Here is a 14,227-nt window from a genome sequence, read left to right as displayed (position 1 = left end):
CGCCTACCCCCTCATGGGCTGCCACTCAGGAGCACTAACCCCGCCCCTCCATCTCGCTGCATCTGCCCACACAGTGCGGCTACCTCACCCTGTCAGCTGCCAGAGAATCATTACCGAAAACACCTGATTTCCTTCTCACGCATGTCACGGTGCCACAGACGAAGGTCCCATCAGACCAGGTGGCCGCGAAGATGTGACGAAAGGGAAACTGATGCAGCTGTTCTGGGGAGACTTTCTGAAGCACTGGTGACGTGGAGTCTGTATAGATCCCGCCCCCCAGAAGTCCCATTCGGGGGGCATGCACCCCCAGACGACTCTCCGGCCCACAAAGAAAGATGGGCAGGTCTGTTCATCCCGACATGAACTGCAGTAGTGGAGAGCCGGCAGCATCTTGAAAGTCCCCTAACGGGGGATCCGCTACCCTTGGGGCACGTGTCTTTTCCTGGATTTCTCATCCTACAATCTGATGATCCCCCTACTGAGCGATGGGGTCCAAGTTCCTCCCCTTGCACCCCATGGGGGCTGCGACCACTCCATGTACTCAACAAAGCGGAGGAGAGCAAGGCTCGGAATTCCCGGGTGACGTTCCATGCCCCCCTCCGACACCCCCAGACACACCCACTCGTACTGGGGAACCCATGTTGTGAGAAAGCCGAGGTCACACAGAAAAGCCCCAGGCAGGGGTCCCTCTGCTGACATCACCATCAGCCCCCAGATAAAGGGGCCAAAGTGCCTCAGGTAAGTCCTGCCCCACCCCCAGCTGAGGGCCAGACACCTTGCAGTGGAGACAAGCCACCCTAATCCATGCACCCCACGAGCACACTGATAAACGGTCATCTGACACCCTGAGTTTGGGGGAAATGTGTGATTCGACCATAGTAACTGGAACAAAGGCATCTGTGGCTGTTGGTTCAGTGCACGGTGGTCAGAAAATCATTGCTTCATTTATCAGTATCAAATTCCTACATTCAGGTGAAAAAAGGGCAAGATGGGAGAGGTGTATAATGGAATACTGCTTCTGTAAATTCATACACAAGAACAGGTATGTGGGGTGGCACGGGGGCGAGGTTAGGACAAATGGACTTGGGTTGAAGGATGAAGTGAAGATCAAATTTAAATTTTAAGGTGGGAATTCTCTAAAATTATTCCCAAAGAAAAAAGCTGATTAAAGCAAAACACAACAGGCAGTGGTTACTGCAGTTTGCTGACTCCTGATCTATGCTCTTGGGATTATTCCCACTAACTCGCTCCCCCGGCTCATGCGGCATCTTTGGACACCAGCACTGAGCTAGGAGGTGACAAGGTTGCCACTGCCGGTTGTGAAGAGCCCGTTCGCTGGGGATTCTCTGGTGGTCCCACCGCAGAGGGGAGAGGTGGCAGTGGACGAAACACGTGGACAGACAAGAGTGGACGGGCAGTGAGGAAGGGCGGCAGAGGGGAGAGGTGGCGGTGGACGAAAGATGTGGACAGACAAGAGTGGACGGGCGGTGAGGAAGGGCGGCAGAGGGGAGAGGTGGCAGTGGACGAAACATTAGGGCAGACAAGAGTGGACGGGCGGTGAGGAAGGGCGGCAGAGGGGAGAGGTGGCGGTGGACGAAACATGTGGGCAGACGTGAGGAAGGGCGGCTGACGTCATGGCCCCACTTTTCTGCCTGGGGAGTCCTTCTGCCCAAAGGTGACCAGAAACTTGGGCTCTGGCCCTGGGAGCACCAGAAGCCCTCTCAGGGCCGTGAGGCTCCACAGTCAGTCTCCAGAGAGCATCCTGACTGCCCGATGCTATCCTGGAGTTGCTTCCGGGTCTGAACGTGACAAGCCTCCGCCCACAATCCCCCCTCCGAACTCGGCCTCCTGTCACCTCCAAGCAGAGTGGCGATCCGACTCCGGGACGCACGGAGCACAGAGGTGGCCGCCTGTGCGAGCACCAGGGCGGCTATTGCACGCCTCCCCACCTGGTCTTGCTTCTCCGCAGCAACCCTCTGCTCGCCGGGGCCCGCGCCACGCGCTGGAGTTCTGCTGCCGCAGTTGCCGGGAGCCTCCTGGGGACAGCAGTGCCAGGACCCAGCCCTGGAGCCCCTGGGAGGAGACACGCCCTCCAAGCCCCCAAAGACCGGTGCTTGGGAGGAAGGTCCACTCTCCTTCGGCCCGGTCCGGCCTGTGCCCTCGCCTCCCGTCCCTCCATGTTCCCCAGAGGCAGTGGGAGACGTTCCAGCAGTGCCCGATGCCCAGCCGGCCTCCACTCCCAACAGCCTGGCGCAGGCAGGGGTGCTTACCACCCGCGGTTTACAGGAGAGGAAACGGAGGATCAGAGAGGCGAGGCCCCCTGCCCAGGGCCACACAGCCCAGAGTAGAAGGCATTAGAACCCAGACTCTGAGGAAGCCCCCACTCAAAGTGCTCAGAAAGCACGGGAGTGACGCCAGGCTTGCGGTTCCAGAAACATGCCCAGGGGCCACGCACAGGCAGGCCCCAGGAAGCCTGCATGCAGTAGGTGTCAGCTGGAAGTCACCCTCTCCGCCACCTGTCTTTTCATCCGGGTCCTTCTCTGGTCTCAGTTTCTCCATCTCTTAGAAGCACCCTCGACTTAGATGCTGTGATTAGCCACAGGCTGTTGCTTCTCCCCCACACCGACCGGGGCAGTCATTTCTTCCCTTGACCTGCCCTCCTCTGGCTGGGGTACCTCTGCCTTGGAGTCTCTCTGACCGTGGGCACCCCCAGGGAGCAGTACTTGGGAGACCACAGCTCTTCCCGAAGACCCCGGCTCGCCCACTTCGGCCCAGTGTCCTCACCCATGCAATGGGGGAAAAGCCCCAACTCTGTCTGCCTCCAGGCTGGAGTTAAACAACCCGGTGAGTCCCTGTCGTTGATCATCTTTGTCGCTCCTGGGGCGGGACGCGAGGGCGAGGAGATGGGTCGAGCATCTTGTCCTCGAGTCTGCAGAAAAGCCCGCCTCCCACCCAAGGTCTCCAGGCCACTGGGCACCAGAGGTCCCTCCCGGCAGCCGCGGGTAGGTACGCTCAGGGTGGTAAGCTGGTAAGGGGGTGGCGCGGGGCGGGGGTGGTGGTGACCGGCTCCCTCTGCAGCCAGAAGACGCACCCGAAGTGCTCACCGTTTTGTCTCCGCGGCCACAGGTGGGCCAGCAAGGTCCCTCCACTAGGCCTCAGCCCCACCCGGCCTCCCGGCCTCCTAGACCCGCTGCTCAGCTGCTTCTCGCTCCCATCCCCATCCGACTCTGGGGCTGCCGGTGCCAGAAGGGCCCCAGGCCCTGACTGTCGGAATTCCAGGCCTGCCAGAGCCCTTACCATCTGGAATGGTCTCTCCTCGGCTCTGTTTTTCCCTCTGGAAAATGGGGTTGATGCTCCCTCCACCGTGGTTGTTCTGAAAATTAAAGTGAGGCGGCGGGCGGCACTCGGTTGGTCGCGGCCCCCGGCTGGCACTGGGAGGCTGGGTGTACCTCTCCGCGATAACCCGCGTCCGGTGAAGCCTGCTGCGCCCGCGCATCCGCGCTGCCGTCCGGTGACTCGGCCGTCACCCGCTCCCAGAGGAAGCCGGTCAGAAGGTTACTCTTGAGTGGCCACAGCTCCGAGGGCGACGGCGTGGGCCGGGATGCACTTTGGTCACTGCACTCCCTGCTGCAGAAGTGGGAGGGGACTGACTCCCCATCGCTTTACAGTCGGGGCCTGCCCCTAAGACCTACGCGGCCGGCCGGGGCAATGGCTCCCGCCCGCCACTAAGGCCCGAGCCTCTTAGGGAGCTGGACGGTGGAGACCTCCTCTCGCTCAGCGGGTGTGACATCGGGCGTTCTGTCGGCAGGGCCACGGGGATAGGGGTGGGGGCTAGCATTTTCTTACATTTTGAGCCTGAATCTGAGACCTAGAGAGTTCTATCGCACTACCTTTGGCATTAAATCCATATTTCATTAAGTGTAAATATTAAAAATATGCCACAATTTTGCAGCCTTGACATCCGGAGTCTAAAAAAATGACAAACCCATTCTCTTGCTGTTTCTTGGAAGCCCCGGGGTCTTCCTGCCACGGTATACACATGCACACAAATACATACAAGCACACACACACGTGCACACACGCACGCACGCACGCACGCACGCACGCACACACACACACACACACACACACACACCACACTCGTGCGCGCGCACACACGCAGTTCCTCACTCTCGGTCCAACACTCTCCCCTCAGCGAGGTAATTACTGCCCTTGCCGGACACTGATTGGCCAGTCTGCTTCTCATCGGAGCCCCGCAGCCAATAGGCGGCCCCGCGACCGAGGCCCCACCTCTCCAACCCCCGGCTCGGGTGGCTCGGGCCGGGGGAATGAATCACGCGGGGCCGAACTGGCCGCGACCCCCCGCCTGGGCCGCCGGCCGCCCGCCCTCGGACGCGCGACCGCCTGCGCGCCCGGATCCGGGCGGCGTCTCCGAGCAGTGGCCGCACTCGGGGCCGGCGCGGCATCCTCGGGCTGAGCTGGCTGCCCGCCCGGCCCGCGCCGCCCCGCCCCTGCTGGCCCCTCCCCTGCCCTCCCCGCCCCCAGCGGGGCCGGCCCGGGCGGCGACCAGAGCGGCGACGTGAAAGGCGAGCGAGGCTGCTGCCCGGCCGGCTGTCGGCGCGCACCCGCTCCCGGCCCAGCCCAGTCCGGCGCGGAGGCCGCTGCCTGCCCCGTGGGGCCCGACGCCAGCGCTCCGGGCAGCGGCTCCAGGGCCGGCCCGCGCGTGCGCCAGGGAGCCGCGCGCCAGCGTCCCCAGCGGGGACCGGGACCGGCCGCACCCCGGGCTCCCGGAACCCCGAGGAGCCCGGCAGAGCCCGACGGACCGGCGGCCGCGATGCCGGACGAGCTGACGGAGCCCGGGCGCGCCACGCCGGCCCGCGCCTCCTCCTTCCTCATAGAGAACCTGCTGGCAGCCGAGGCCAAGGGCGCTGGGCGCGCGGCCCAGGGCGGCGGCGGCCGCGAGGACGAGGAGGAGGACGACGACGACCCTGAGGACGAGGACGCGGAGCAGGCGCGGCGGCGGCGGCGGCTGCAGCGGCGGAGACAGCTGCGCGCGGGCTCCGGGCCGAGCGGGGACGCGCGGGCCCGGGCGCTGCTTGGGCCGGGCGCGCTGGGCCTCGGTCCCCGGCCGCCCCCGGGTCCCGGGCCGCCCTACGCTCTGGGCTGCGGAGGCGCCACGCGCTGGTACTCGCGGCCGCACGGAGGCTACGGAAGCGGCCTCAGCCCTGACAGTGAGTGAGGGCGCGGGGAAGGGGGGGCGGGCTTCCTCCCCGAGCGTTTGCTCGGGGACTTTGGGCTCGTTGGCGCCCTTTCTGGGCCATCCTCCTCGTCTGTGGGAGGCTCTGGGTCGTGTCGGGCCCCAGCAGAGCCCCTGGTTGAGCAGGTCTGGAGGCCCACTCTCCAGGACAGGGTCCCCATGCAGGGAGAAGGTTTCGCAGGCTCTGGGCTTCACCCATCACCAGGCTCTGGAGTGCCCTTGGAGGGGAACCTGGGGACAGGGGACAACAGACAGCTAAGAAGAGAAGAGGAAGGGGGGTGGGGAATACAACAGGGGAAGGCAGGCCATGGGAGGGGGCACGGGGGGGAGGGGCAGAAAAGAAGAGAAAAGGACAGAGAAGAAAGAGAGGGATGTTGGGGGCGGAGAAAGGAGCTAGGGGGGAAGAGAAGATGAAAAACAAAAAGCAAAAAGAAACCCATAAGTGATGGAGAGAACAGAGAAAAGATAAAGGAAGGAAAGAGAGAGGGTCAGGAGACAGAGTCAGACTCAGCAAAATAAAGGGGGCGTTGAGCAGAGGGAACCGCTGCTGTGGAGGCCTGGACGGGGGACAGCGCTCTTCCCCAGCAGCCGTGTCCCCAAAGTCCCATCTCCTCTACAAGCTGCAGCCAGGGCCTGGGGCAGGGGCCTGGCTCTCCCTCTTGGGCCTCCCAAGCCCCTGGGCTGTGGCTGTGCAAGGCCAGACGCCCCCAGTCCCACCCCTCTCTCTCCCTTTTCTGCCCCTCCCCCTCCCCCGCCTTTGTTCCCTGCTAAGGGCTCTGAGTCTGGGGGTGGGGGGTTTTTCAGCCCTGGAACCCGATCGATCGCCCCTCTTGACTGGGCGTCCCAACCCCTGAGTTCTACTCCCCTCCCCGGGGTCGCTGCCTCCCTTGGGGACCTGCCGTTTGGAGGAAGCCCCCCGCCCCGGGCAAGAGGAGTAGGAAGCTATTCTAACCTCAGCCCCCAGGCTTTGCCAGCCCCCCCACAAACGCACACTGTGAGGCCAACTGAAGACTCTTCCAGGCCCTGAAATACTTTCAGCTCCAAGCGAAAGTTAGCGAGTGCTGGGGGGCGGGTGAGGAAGGGGGTAGTAGGTGGGCCAGACCCCTCTCACCTCTTGGATAACCCCTTCTCTGGTGTGGGATTGAGCCCCTCGCAAAGGGACCCGCATCTCAGAGCCTACACCCAGAAGGTCCCGGGCCCCTACCCCCTTCCCTTCCGGGAAGCTCGAGCAGGCCTCAGTGTTCGTCCCGAAATTGAGTGATCAGACGTAGTGCCCTTCTGGGGGTGTTTGTGAAAAGGGTCTCCCCGGGGTGGGGAATGCGTTCCCCGCTTGTCCCTGGGGTTCTTCTACAGCTGCAGCCCCACAGGCGGCCACCAAAGAGCCGGTTCTTCTTTCGTATAATGCGGGTTAGGGGTCCCTGTTTTGTACCAGAGCTGGCAGGCCTGTCTTGTCTTCGTGTGGCAGCACGTGGGCCTCTGTGAGTCTGCCCCCCCCCGTATCTGGTCGCACACATGCCAGCCTGGAACCTGACCCCTCTTTGGACACCATGAGGGCTCATGCCGCCAGGGTTGGACAGGGACACACGCAAATCGGCACACCTCCGGGGGAGCCGCGGAGCGCAGGGACCAAGCTACAGACACAGCCTGCCGGTGTCTGCACACCTTGCGGGCTCCTCACGCTGCGGGCTCACCGCTGCCTTCTGAGGGCTGGCCGGGCCAAGCAATGCTGACCTGCGGCCTGTGTCCAGGAGCCTCGGCCTGAGGCACAAGGGAAGCTGGCCTGAGCTGGCCTCTTGAGCCCGGAAGTCAGGCGGCTGCCCTTTTCAAGCTGGGCCTGGAATCTGGACCAGCACCTGGGTCCTGGGCAGACTCTTTCACCTGGAGGCATCACCCCTTGCCAGACCTGGGGAGGGGAGGCGTCTCCTCTGGGAGACTGTGTGCAGCTTGGTACTTGGAACATGAGCTCGGGGACACTCTGTGGGCTTTTGTAGCCCCAAACCCACAGGCTCAACCATGGGCCCAGTGTGTCTGGGGTGAGATGCGGCTGCCGCGTGTTTCTACGGAGCCAGAGCTGCCCTCGTCTGCACTCCCTCTGAGTGTGATTTTGGGTGGAGAGGGCACATCTCCATGGACATTTGAACTAGGGGCACAGGAATCGGGGGAGAATAGGTTCCCAGTGTCACCTGGTTGGAGTGTGGTTTGGGGAATTGTTTGCATTTGCTTATCCTCCATCAATGGGAATATTTCTGTGCACGCGGGCGTTCTGCATCTGCTCCTGGGCCTGAGTGGGGAGAGGTGATGGCAAGTCTTTATTTCTGTGTCTGGGGGACTTGGCCTAGGGCTGAGCGCTAGGGATGAGGCCCTCTCTGTGCTGGTTTCTGGTGTGTACATTTCTCAGAAGGACCATCCTTTCCTCCCTGAGGTGTACCTCCGGGGCTTTTGTGTGTGTTGATTCGAAGTCACTGTTTAAGGGAGCCAGTCTTCTTTTTGTGTTTGTTTGTGTTTTTGTGTTCCTTTTCTTCCGTCTTCCCTCTGTTGTCCTCCGTGTGGATGCGCGGTTCTGGGCGTGAGTGTGTGGCCAGCGTGTTGGTTTGCAGCATCGCTCAGGTCTTCAAGTTCACCTCCAGATGCTCTGCCTTTCTCCGGTCCCAGGGTGAGATCTGCCGTAGGTGGGGCTGCGTGGGGACAATTTCCCTGCCTGTGGCTGTGGGTGACCTCGCGGGGGAAGCAGCTGACCTCAGCGACAGGGCCGGGGGATCAGCCTCCGGAACCAACCCGTGTTCCTCCTCTCCCCCCCTGCAGCCAGCGACCGGGACTCACCGGAGACGGGCGAGGAGATGGGCCGCGCAGAGGGCGCCTGGCCGCGGGGCCCCGGGCCGGGAGCGGTGCAGCGGGAGGCGGCGGAGCTGGCGGCGAGGGGCCCGGCAGCCGGCGCGGAGGAGGCGGCGGAGCTGGCCGAGGCCCGGGCGGCGGCGGCGGCGGCGGGGGAGGCGCGCGGCGGGGGCGGGGGCGGCGGCCGCAAGAAGAAGACGCGCACGGTCTTCTCGCGCAGCCAGGTCTTCCAGCTCGAGTCCACCTTCGACCTGAAGCGCTACCTGAGCAGCGCCGAGCGCGCCGGCCTGGCCGCCTCCCTGCAGCTCACCGAGACGCAGGTCAAGATCTGGTTCCAGAACCGCCGCAACAAGTGGAAGCGGCAGCTGGCGGCCGAGCTGGAGGCCGCCAGCCTGTCCCCGCCGGGCGCGCAGCGCCTGGTCCGCGTGCCGGTGCTCTACCACGAAAGCCCCCCGGCCGCCGCCGCCGCCGCCGGAGCTCCCGCCGCGCTGCCCTTCCCGCTGGCGCCCGCCGCGCCCGCCCCGCCCCCGCCGCTGCTCGGCTTCTCCGGGGCCCTCGCCTACCCGCTGGCCGCCTTCCCAGCCGCCGCCTCCGTGCCCTTCCTGCGGGCGCAGATGCCCGGCCTGGTGTGAGCCCCCGGCCGGCCGGGCCCACTCCCCGTGGCCAGTGGGGACTTCTGCGGACGCGCACACGGGCCGAGGCGGCAGCGGTGGCGCCAGGGGGCCGTCCGTCAGGGAGGGCAGGGACGCTCCCCTGGCCCTGCCGCGCCTCGGGGAGCGCAGGCTGCCGCCCGGGCGAGCCGAACCCCTGTCCGAAGATCGGAAGATCGTCCAGAATGTAACAGAGACGCAGGTGACTGTGGCTCCCCAGACAGTCGCAAGGCTGGATCCCCGCTGGGAAGAGAGCGTCACAGAGACAGTCGGCCACGCAGCCCAGAGCCTCCCCCAGCCCCCTACCCCCGGGGGCAGGCCTCAACCTCGGAGCAGATCCAGCCCCCGCCCTGCCGGAGCCAGCGGCTGGGCGCAGTCCACGGCAAATCCAGGCTGTCCCAGGTGCTTCATGGAGGTGACCATTCTCCAACCCGAACAGCCCTGCCTGGGACTATGCACGGGCAGGGCAGCAGGCCTCCGGGCTGGCAGAGAGAGAATCCCAGGAAGAGAGCCCCTGTGGAGCGGAAGGGGTGAAGATCCTTCCAGGTGGCGCTGCTCTCAGATTGTCCGTTCTGGAGATGGGGCCAGACTGGGGCTTCTCTCCCAGGCTGCAGCCCCTGGTTATCCTGGCGAAGACATTTTTTTTTTTAAATGAATCTACTCATTTGCGTATGGAATAAAAAGGGACGTTTTCTGGACACTTGCCGCTGCTCTGTGATCACTGGGGCCGAGCCTCTCCTCTGGTAATGGGCTATGGGGGGCACCGTCTCCCCGCTCCTGGAGCACCCTCCAATGCTGGCCGGGGGCAGGTGGGCAGGGCAGGCAGGAGCCGGGGCCTGCGAGCTGTACTCTCAAGCCCCCACTTTCTCCAGACAGGGAGACCCAGCGAGACCTTAGGGGAAGTCAGGGTCGGGGAGGAGAGGGGCGTAGGGTGGAAGGGGATTCTGCATCCTCTGTCGCTCAGTTCCGGGGCCTTGGCGACAACCGAAAGCCAGTGGTCAGGCGAAGGCAGAGCCCGCGGGCCACTCACCTGGCACGAGGGGCTGCCAGCTGTGTGGCCCCCTGCATCCACTGCCCCGTCCCTCACTGGAGTTGAGAGCCATCTCTAACATAAGGGGTTTTTTCTTTTGGCCAAAACGAAACACCGGCGCCAGACAGCCCAGCAAGGTCAGGTGGGGAACAGGGCTCTCTGGCCTGGGCCTCATCCCCTGGACCATCCGCAGTCTCTCTTGAGCTGGGGGACTCGGACCCGTGGGCAAAGTCCCGGGTCAGGGCCCGAGTTTATGGGCTCTTGAGGAAAGCTTATTGAAAGCTTCTTCCAATGGCTGGCTCTCTACAGCCGGCCTGTTGCAGGGTGAAGACAGGGCCCTCCTGCGTGGGGGGAGGACACTTTACTGGGTGTGCTTCTCGAGCCCAGAGAGAGAGGTCATTCGGTGCTTGAAACGGTCACTTCTGTAAGAAAACTGAGCCCCCTCGGAAACCTGTCTCTGCCCCCTGGCTTTGGGGCTTTGGGTGGAACGGACGCTCCCAGGCTGAGCTGCACAGCAACAGGGCCACCCTCCGGTGTCCTTGGAGTTCTCAGAGGTGGCGCCAGACAGCCCAGGAGAAGGCGCCACGGGGGTCACCCCCAGGCAGGAGGTCCGGCTCCCTGACCCGGAATCATCCCCTGCCCCAGCCCCTCCAGTCAGTTCCCAGTGCCCTGAGGCCAGGCCCCGGAAAGCCCCAGCAGCCCTCCTGGGGAAGGGGGCAGCAGTCCGTGGCCTAGGTGGTCCTTCCTCTGGGCTCTAAGGTCCCCACCTTCAGACTCCCAGTGCCCAGGGCATAACACGGGTGGGCAACCTGAGAGACGCATGGGGCACCTCCTCCAGCCCAGCCCCCGTCCTGTTGCCGCATTTGCTTCCCTTTGAGGGTTGGCTGTCCTCTCCCTGAGGGAGGGGCACCTGCCCCATGCTACTGCTTCTCCTGTAGCTTTCACTCGACTTTGCCAGGAGGGACTTAGGATCTGCTTCTCTACAGCGAGCTTGCTCTAGCTATTTCCAAAGGCCTTCGCTCCTGACCAGCGGCCACGGGGGGAAGTGACGTGCCAAGAAGGCCACTCGAGGGGCAGCACAGACCCATGTCTCCCTCCTCCCGCTCTCTTCCCCACTGTGCCCTCTCTAGGCATCGGCACCCCTGGCTTAGCCTCCCCTGGGACCCTGACCCTCCCTCGCTTTGGTGGTGACCTCATGCTGTCAGCAGACGAATCATTGCCAGTCCTCAGAAGGACGCGTCCAGAAAGCCTGGGCAGAGCTGGCCGCACCGTGGAGGCCTCCGGGCCAGCGCAGGTCCCCCCGCCGGCCGCGGCCACCTGCTCTCTGCCGCTTTCCCTCCACGCACCAGGCGGGCCGCGTCAGGCGGTGCCGGCGCTCTGTGCTCCGCGCCGCACCCGCGCGGCGTTGCACCGCGGCGATGGGATTCGGCAACGGCCGTGGTCCCGAGCTCTCGGACCACGACTGGGATCCTTACAACCCAGGTTAAAGGGGTTATCACCACGAGGCAACCGTTTTATTCGACTGTTTGTGGCCTGTGCGGGTGCGGTCTCGAGGTGGTGGCGACCAGACCGCAGGACGCAGCGAAGCGCTGTGTGGTGCCGAGGTCCCCAGGCGGCTCGCCCACAGCGGCGGGTCGGTCTGCGCCAACCAGAGCTCCGCGTCCGCCCGGGAGCCACCTAGCGCCGGGGCCACAGGAGCGCGAAGGGGAGGAGCCGCGGGCGCCGTACCCTCGGACCCGCCCGCCGGGAAGCAGCGAACCCGACGGCCTGCCGCTGGAGTCAGAGGGAGGAAGGGTCTACGGGCTGCAAACGCGGGGCGGATTCGGGGAGAAGGGTTGCGTCTTTCGATGAAGCAGTGAAAAGATGGGCTGGAGAGCGGCTTCCTTGCCGCAGGCTCCTCCGAGATCCGCCGGGTGGGAAGGAAGGTGCCAGGAGGAGGAAGGAGAGGCTGTTCCCCTGCGCAGGAAGGGTCGGGAGCTAGAAGCCTAACACTGAAATACAGAAAGTGGATCCAAACCTGGATTAGGGCGGGGGCTCAGGGAAGCTGGCTTTACCCCATGATTACCCAGCGTCCGGAGTGTCGCACCAGGGGCAGCACAAACCAGAGAGAAGCGCGGTAGGGAACACGCAGCCCTAGAGGGCGCGCGGGACCAGGCTGGGGATGAGCCTGGCTCCAGGCTCCGGCGCCATCACTGCGGGCCAACCTCACCTCGCGCACGTTGGCTCCGCTCGTGGCGGGAGAGGAATGGCTTTGCTCTGTCTCTACCGCACGTGCCGTGGCCCTCCCCAGCCCGCCAACCCTAACTTCTTACGTGAGACCCGATTCCAGCCACCCTGGGCCGCCTAGGGTTTCAGGCTGCAGAGTCGCTGAGCGCAGTTGGGTCCACCAGGCTTCGGACACCCTGGCCGACCTGCAAGGATTCCCAGCCAAGTTCATGCAGAACCAGACCTGCTAAAAGGGACAGGCCAGTCTCATGTACCCCAGGGTGGTTCTCTGCCCACCCCACCCCACCTGGGCACTCCGGGGTCCTGGCCGAGAGAGCAGGCACCGGCCCACCCCAGCTCATGTCTGCCCGCCTCATTCAAAGCCCTGGCGAGGGACTGACGGGCATCCCGGTAAGTGCCCTTCTCCTAGCTGGCAGTTCCCCACCCGCACCCTGCACCTTGGAAGCCCCCGCCTTTGTACTCCTGCCCACCCAGGGCCTCCCCTCCGGCTGACCCCTTCTCATCAAATACAGGTCAAGGGCTGTCCGTGGCCCCCAGCCTCCTCCCCACAAGCTTGGCCTGGCTTCGTGGGGTGACGGTTTCTCAGAGCCTTGGCTCTGAGCCTACCCAGAAGGCGACCCACCTGGGCTGAGAGCTGGGTCAGGTGGGTACCAAGAGGGAGGCCAGAGGGGCTGGGCCAGCTTCTCTCTCTTTCTCCTGTCTGTAGGTGTCTCCCAAGCATCCTTCAAAGCCTTCTGGCCTCACCTGGCAATTCTCAGCAAGGTAAACTGGGGACCGAGGGGGCAGAGACTCTGGGGCAGGGACTCCGTGAAGTCACTCAGCCACCGAGGCCCCGACCCCCCCCCTTCCTCCACCTGGTGCTATGGAGGTCGGGGCCCCATCGTGGAGTCACCCCTCCCTGATAGCCTGCACACTCAGGCAGTGTTTGCCCTCCCTTCCCACCCGTCAGAATCACCTGGATCTTTTCCTTTGGCCGCCCTCAGTGCGCATGCCTCCTGCATCCCTTAGCTAGGAGCAAAGCCTGAACTCGGTGATCCAAGGTGGGTCCCCAAGGCGGCTCACCACACAACTGGGTAGAAGCCCCGCTGCCCTCTCGCGGAGAGGGACACTCCCTCATGGGTAGACTGGAAAGGGGGCCACCCTGTTCTGATAGCACCGAGCTCTGAATCTGGACCTCGGATGGACACTTGGGACAAAGGTGCAAAGATAAAGATCAAGAAGCACGAGGCAGCCTCCGGCTTCACCACCTGGAGAGCGAACGACAGCCCACCGCCTGGCCCGTGTCAGCTCCTGCAGCTGTCGGCCTCAGTTTTAGTCTGTTTGTTTTATTATAAAAGTAAGAATGCTTATGATTGATTATCTGGAAATTGCAGTAAAGTCAAAACAAATACTTTGCATTTCCACCATCAAAAGTCAACTGCTTTCGGGCTTCCCTGGTGGCGCAGTGGTTGAGAGTCCGCCTGCCGATGCAGGGGACGCGGGTTCGTGCCCCGGTCCGGGAAGATCCCACATGCCGCGGAGCGGCTGGGCCCGTGAGCCATGGCCGCTGAGCCTGCGCGTCCGGAGCCTGTGCTCCGCGACGGGAGAAGTCAACTGCTTCTGAGTATTAGATGAAGCTGTGGATTTATTGTGAGGCGACTTATAGATGTATTGTTAATTTTTAAGAGTCTTATCTTTTAATTTTTAGAAGTTAAAGATGCACTTATGTATTTACCGCTGAAACGATGTGATGTCTGCGTTTGTTCGAAAATATCTCAACAAAACTAAACAAACTAATTAATTAAATAGTAAAAATGAAAGGGAGACGCACAGATGAAATTGGATTGGCCAGGAGTTGATCATTGTTGAGTGGGGGCTGGGTACATGGGGCTTCATTTTAAGGCTTCCTCTACTTTGTTTTATATTTGAAAACTTTCATAATAAAGATGCTTTAAAAAGTGACTGCCCAGGAACGTCAGGGGTGTGTATCCCTAGCGGCTGATTCTCTGCCGGGGGCCGTTTTCGTTATACGTTTATTTTCATCGGATCGCCGTCTGACCTCGGTTCGGTTTACATCCTGCTTGCTTCCCACCCCCCTCCTTGCTTACTTCGCAGTGCGCATTAAAGCCCGTCAATTCGGTCTCTGCAGACATGTTTCAGGCTTAAACTTCCCTCTTTCTCCACGTATCTGTCCCTGCCTCCCTCCCTCCCCCACTGGTCCGGGCGCTCCTCTGGGTCCCCGACCTGAGCGCC

General features: G+C 63.1%; 1 protein-coding gene across 1 annotated transcript; it reads left to right on the top strand.

The window, feature by feature from the left end:
* Window positions 1-4,585: 4,585 nt before the first annotated feature.
* Window positions 4,586-9,439, top strand: HMX1 (H6 family homeobox 1). The gene is made up of 2 exons (XM_060147455.1): window positions 4,586-5,231; window positions 8,060-9,439. Exons 1-2 carry the CDS (start codon window positions 4,835-4,837, stop codon window positions 8,719-8,721), a joined length of 1,059 nt encoding a protein of 352 aa, XP_060003438.1. The 5' UTR covers window positions 4,586-4,834; the 3' UTR covers window positions 8,722-9,439.
* Window positions 9,440-14,227: the final 4,788 nt, after the last annotated feature.

Source organism: Lagenorhynchus albirostris, chromosome 4 (genome assembly GCF_949774975.1).
Source record: "Lagenorhynchus albirostris chromosome 4, mLagAlb1.1, whole genome shotgun sequence".
NCBI classification, from domain to species: Eukaryota; Metazoa; Chordata; class Mammalia; order Artiodactyla; family Delphinidae; genus Lagenorhynchus; species Lagenorhynchus albirostris.
Note: the sequence above shows the minus strand (reverse complement) of the source record. Positions and strands in the feature narration are given on the sequence as shown.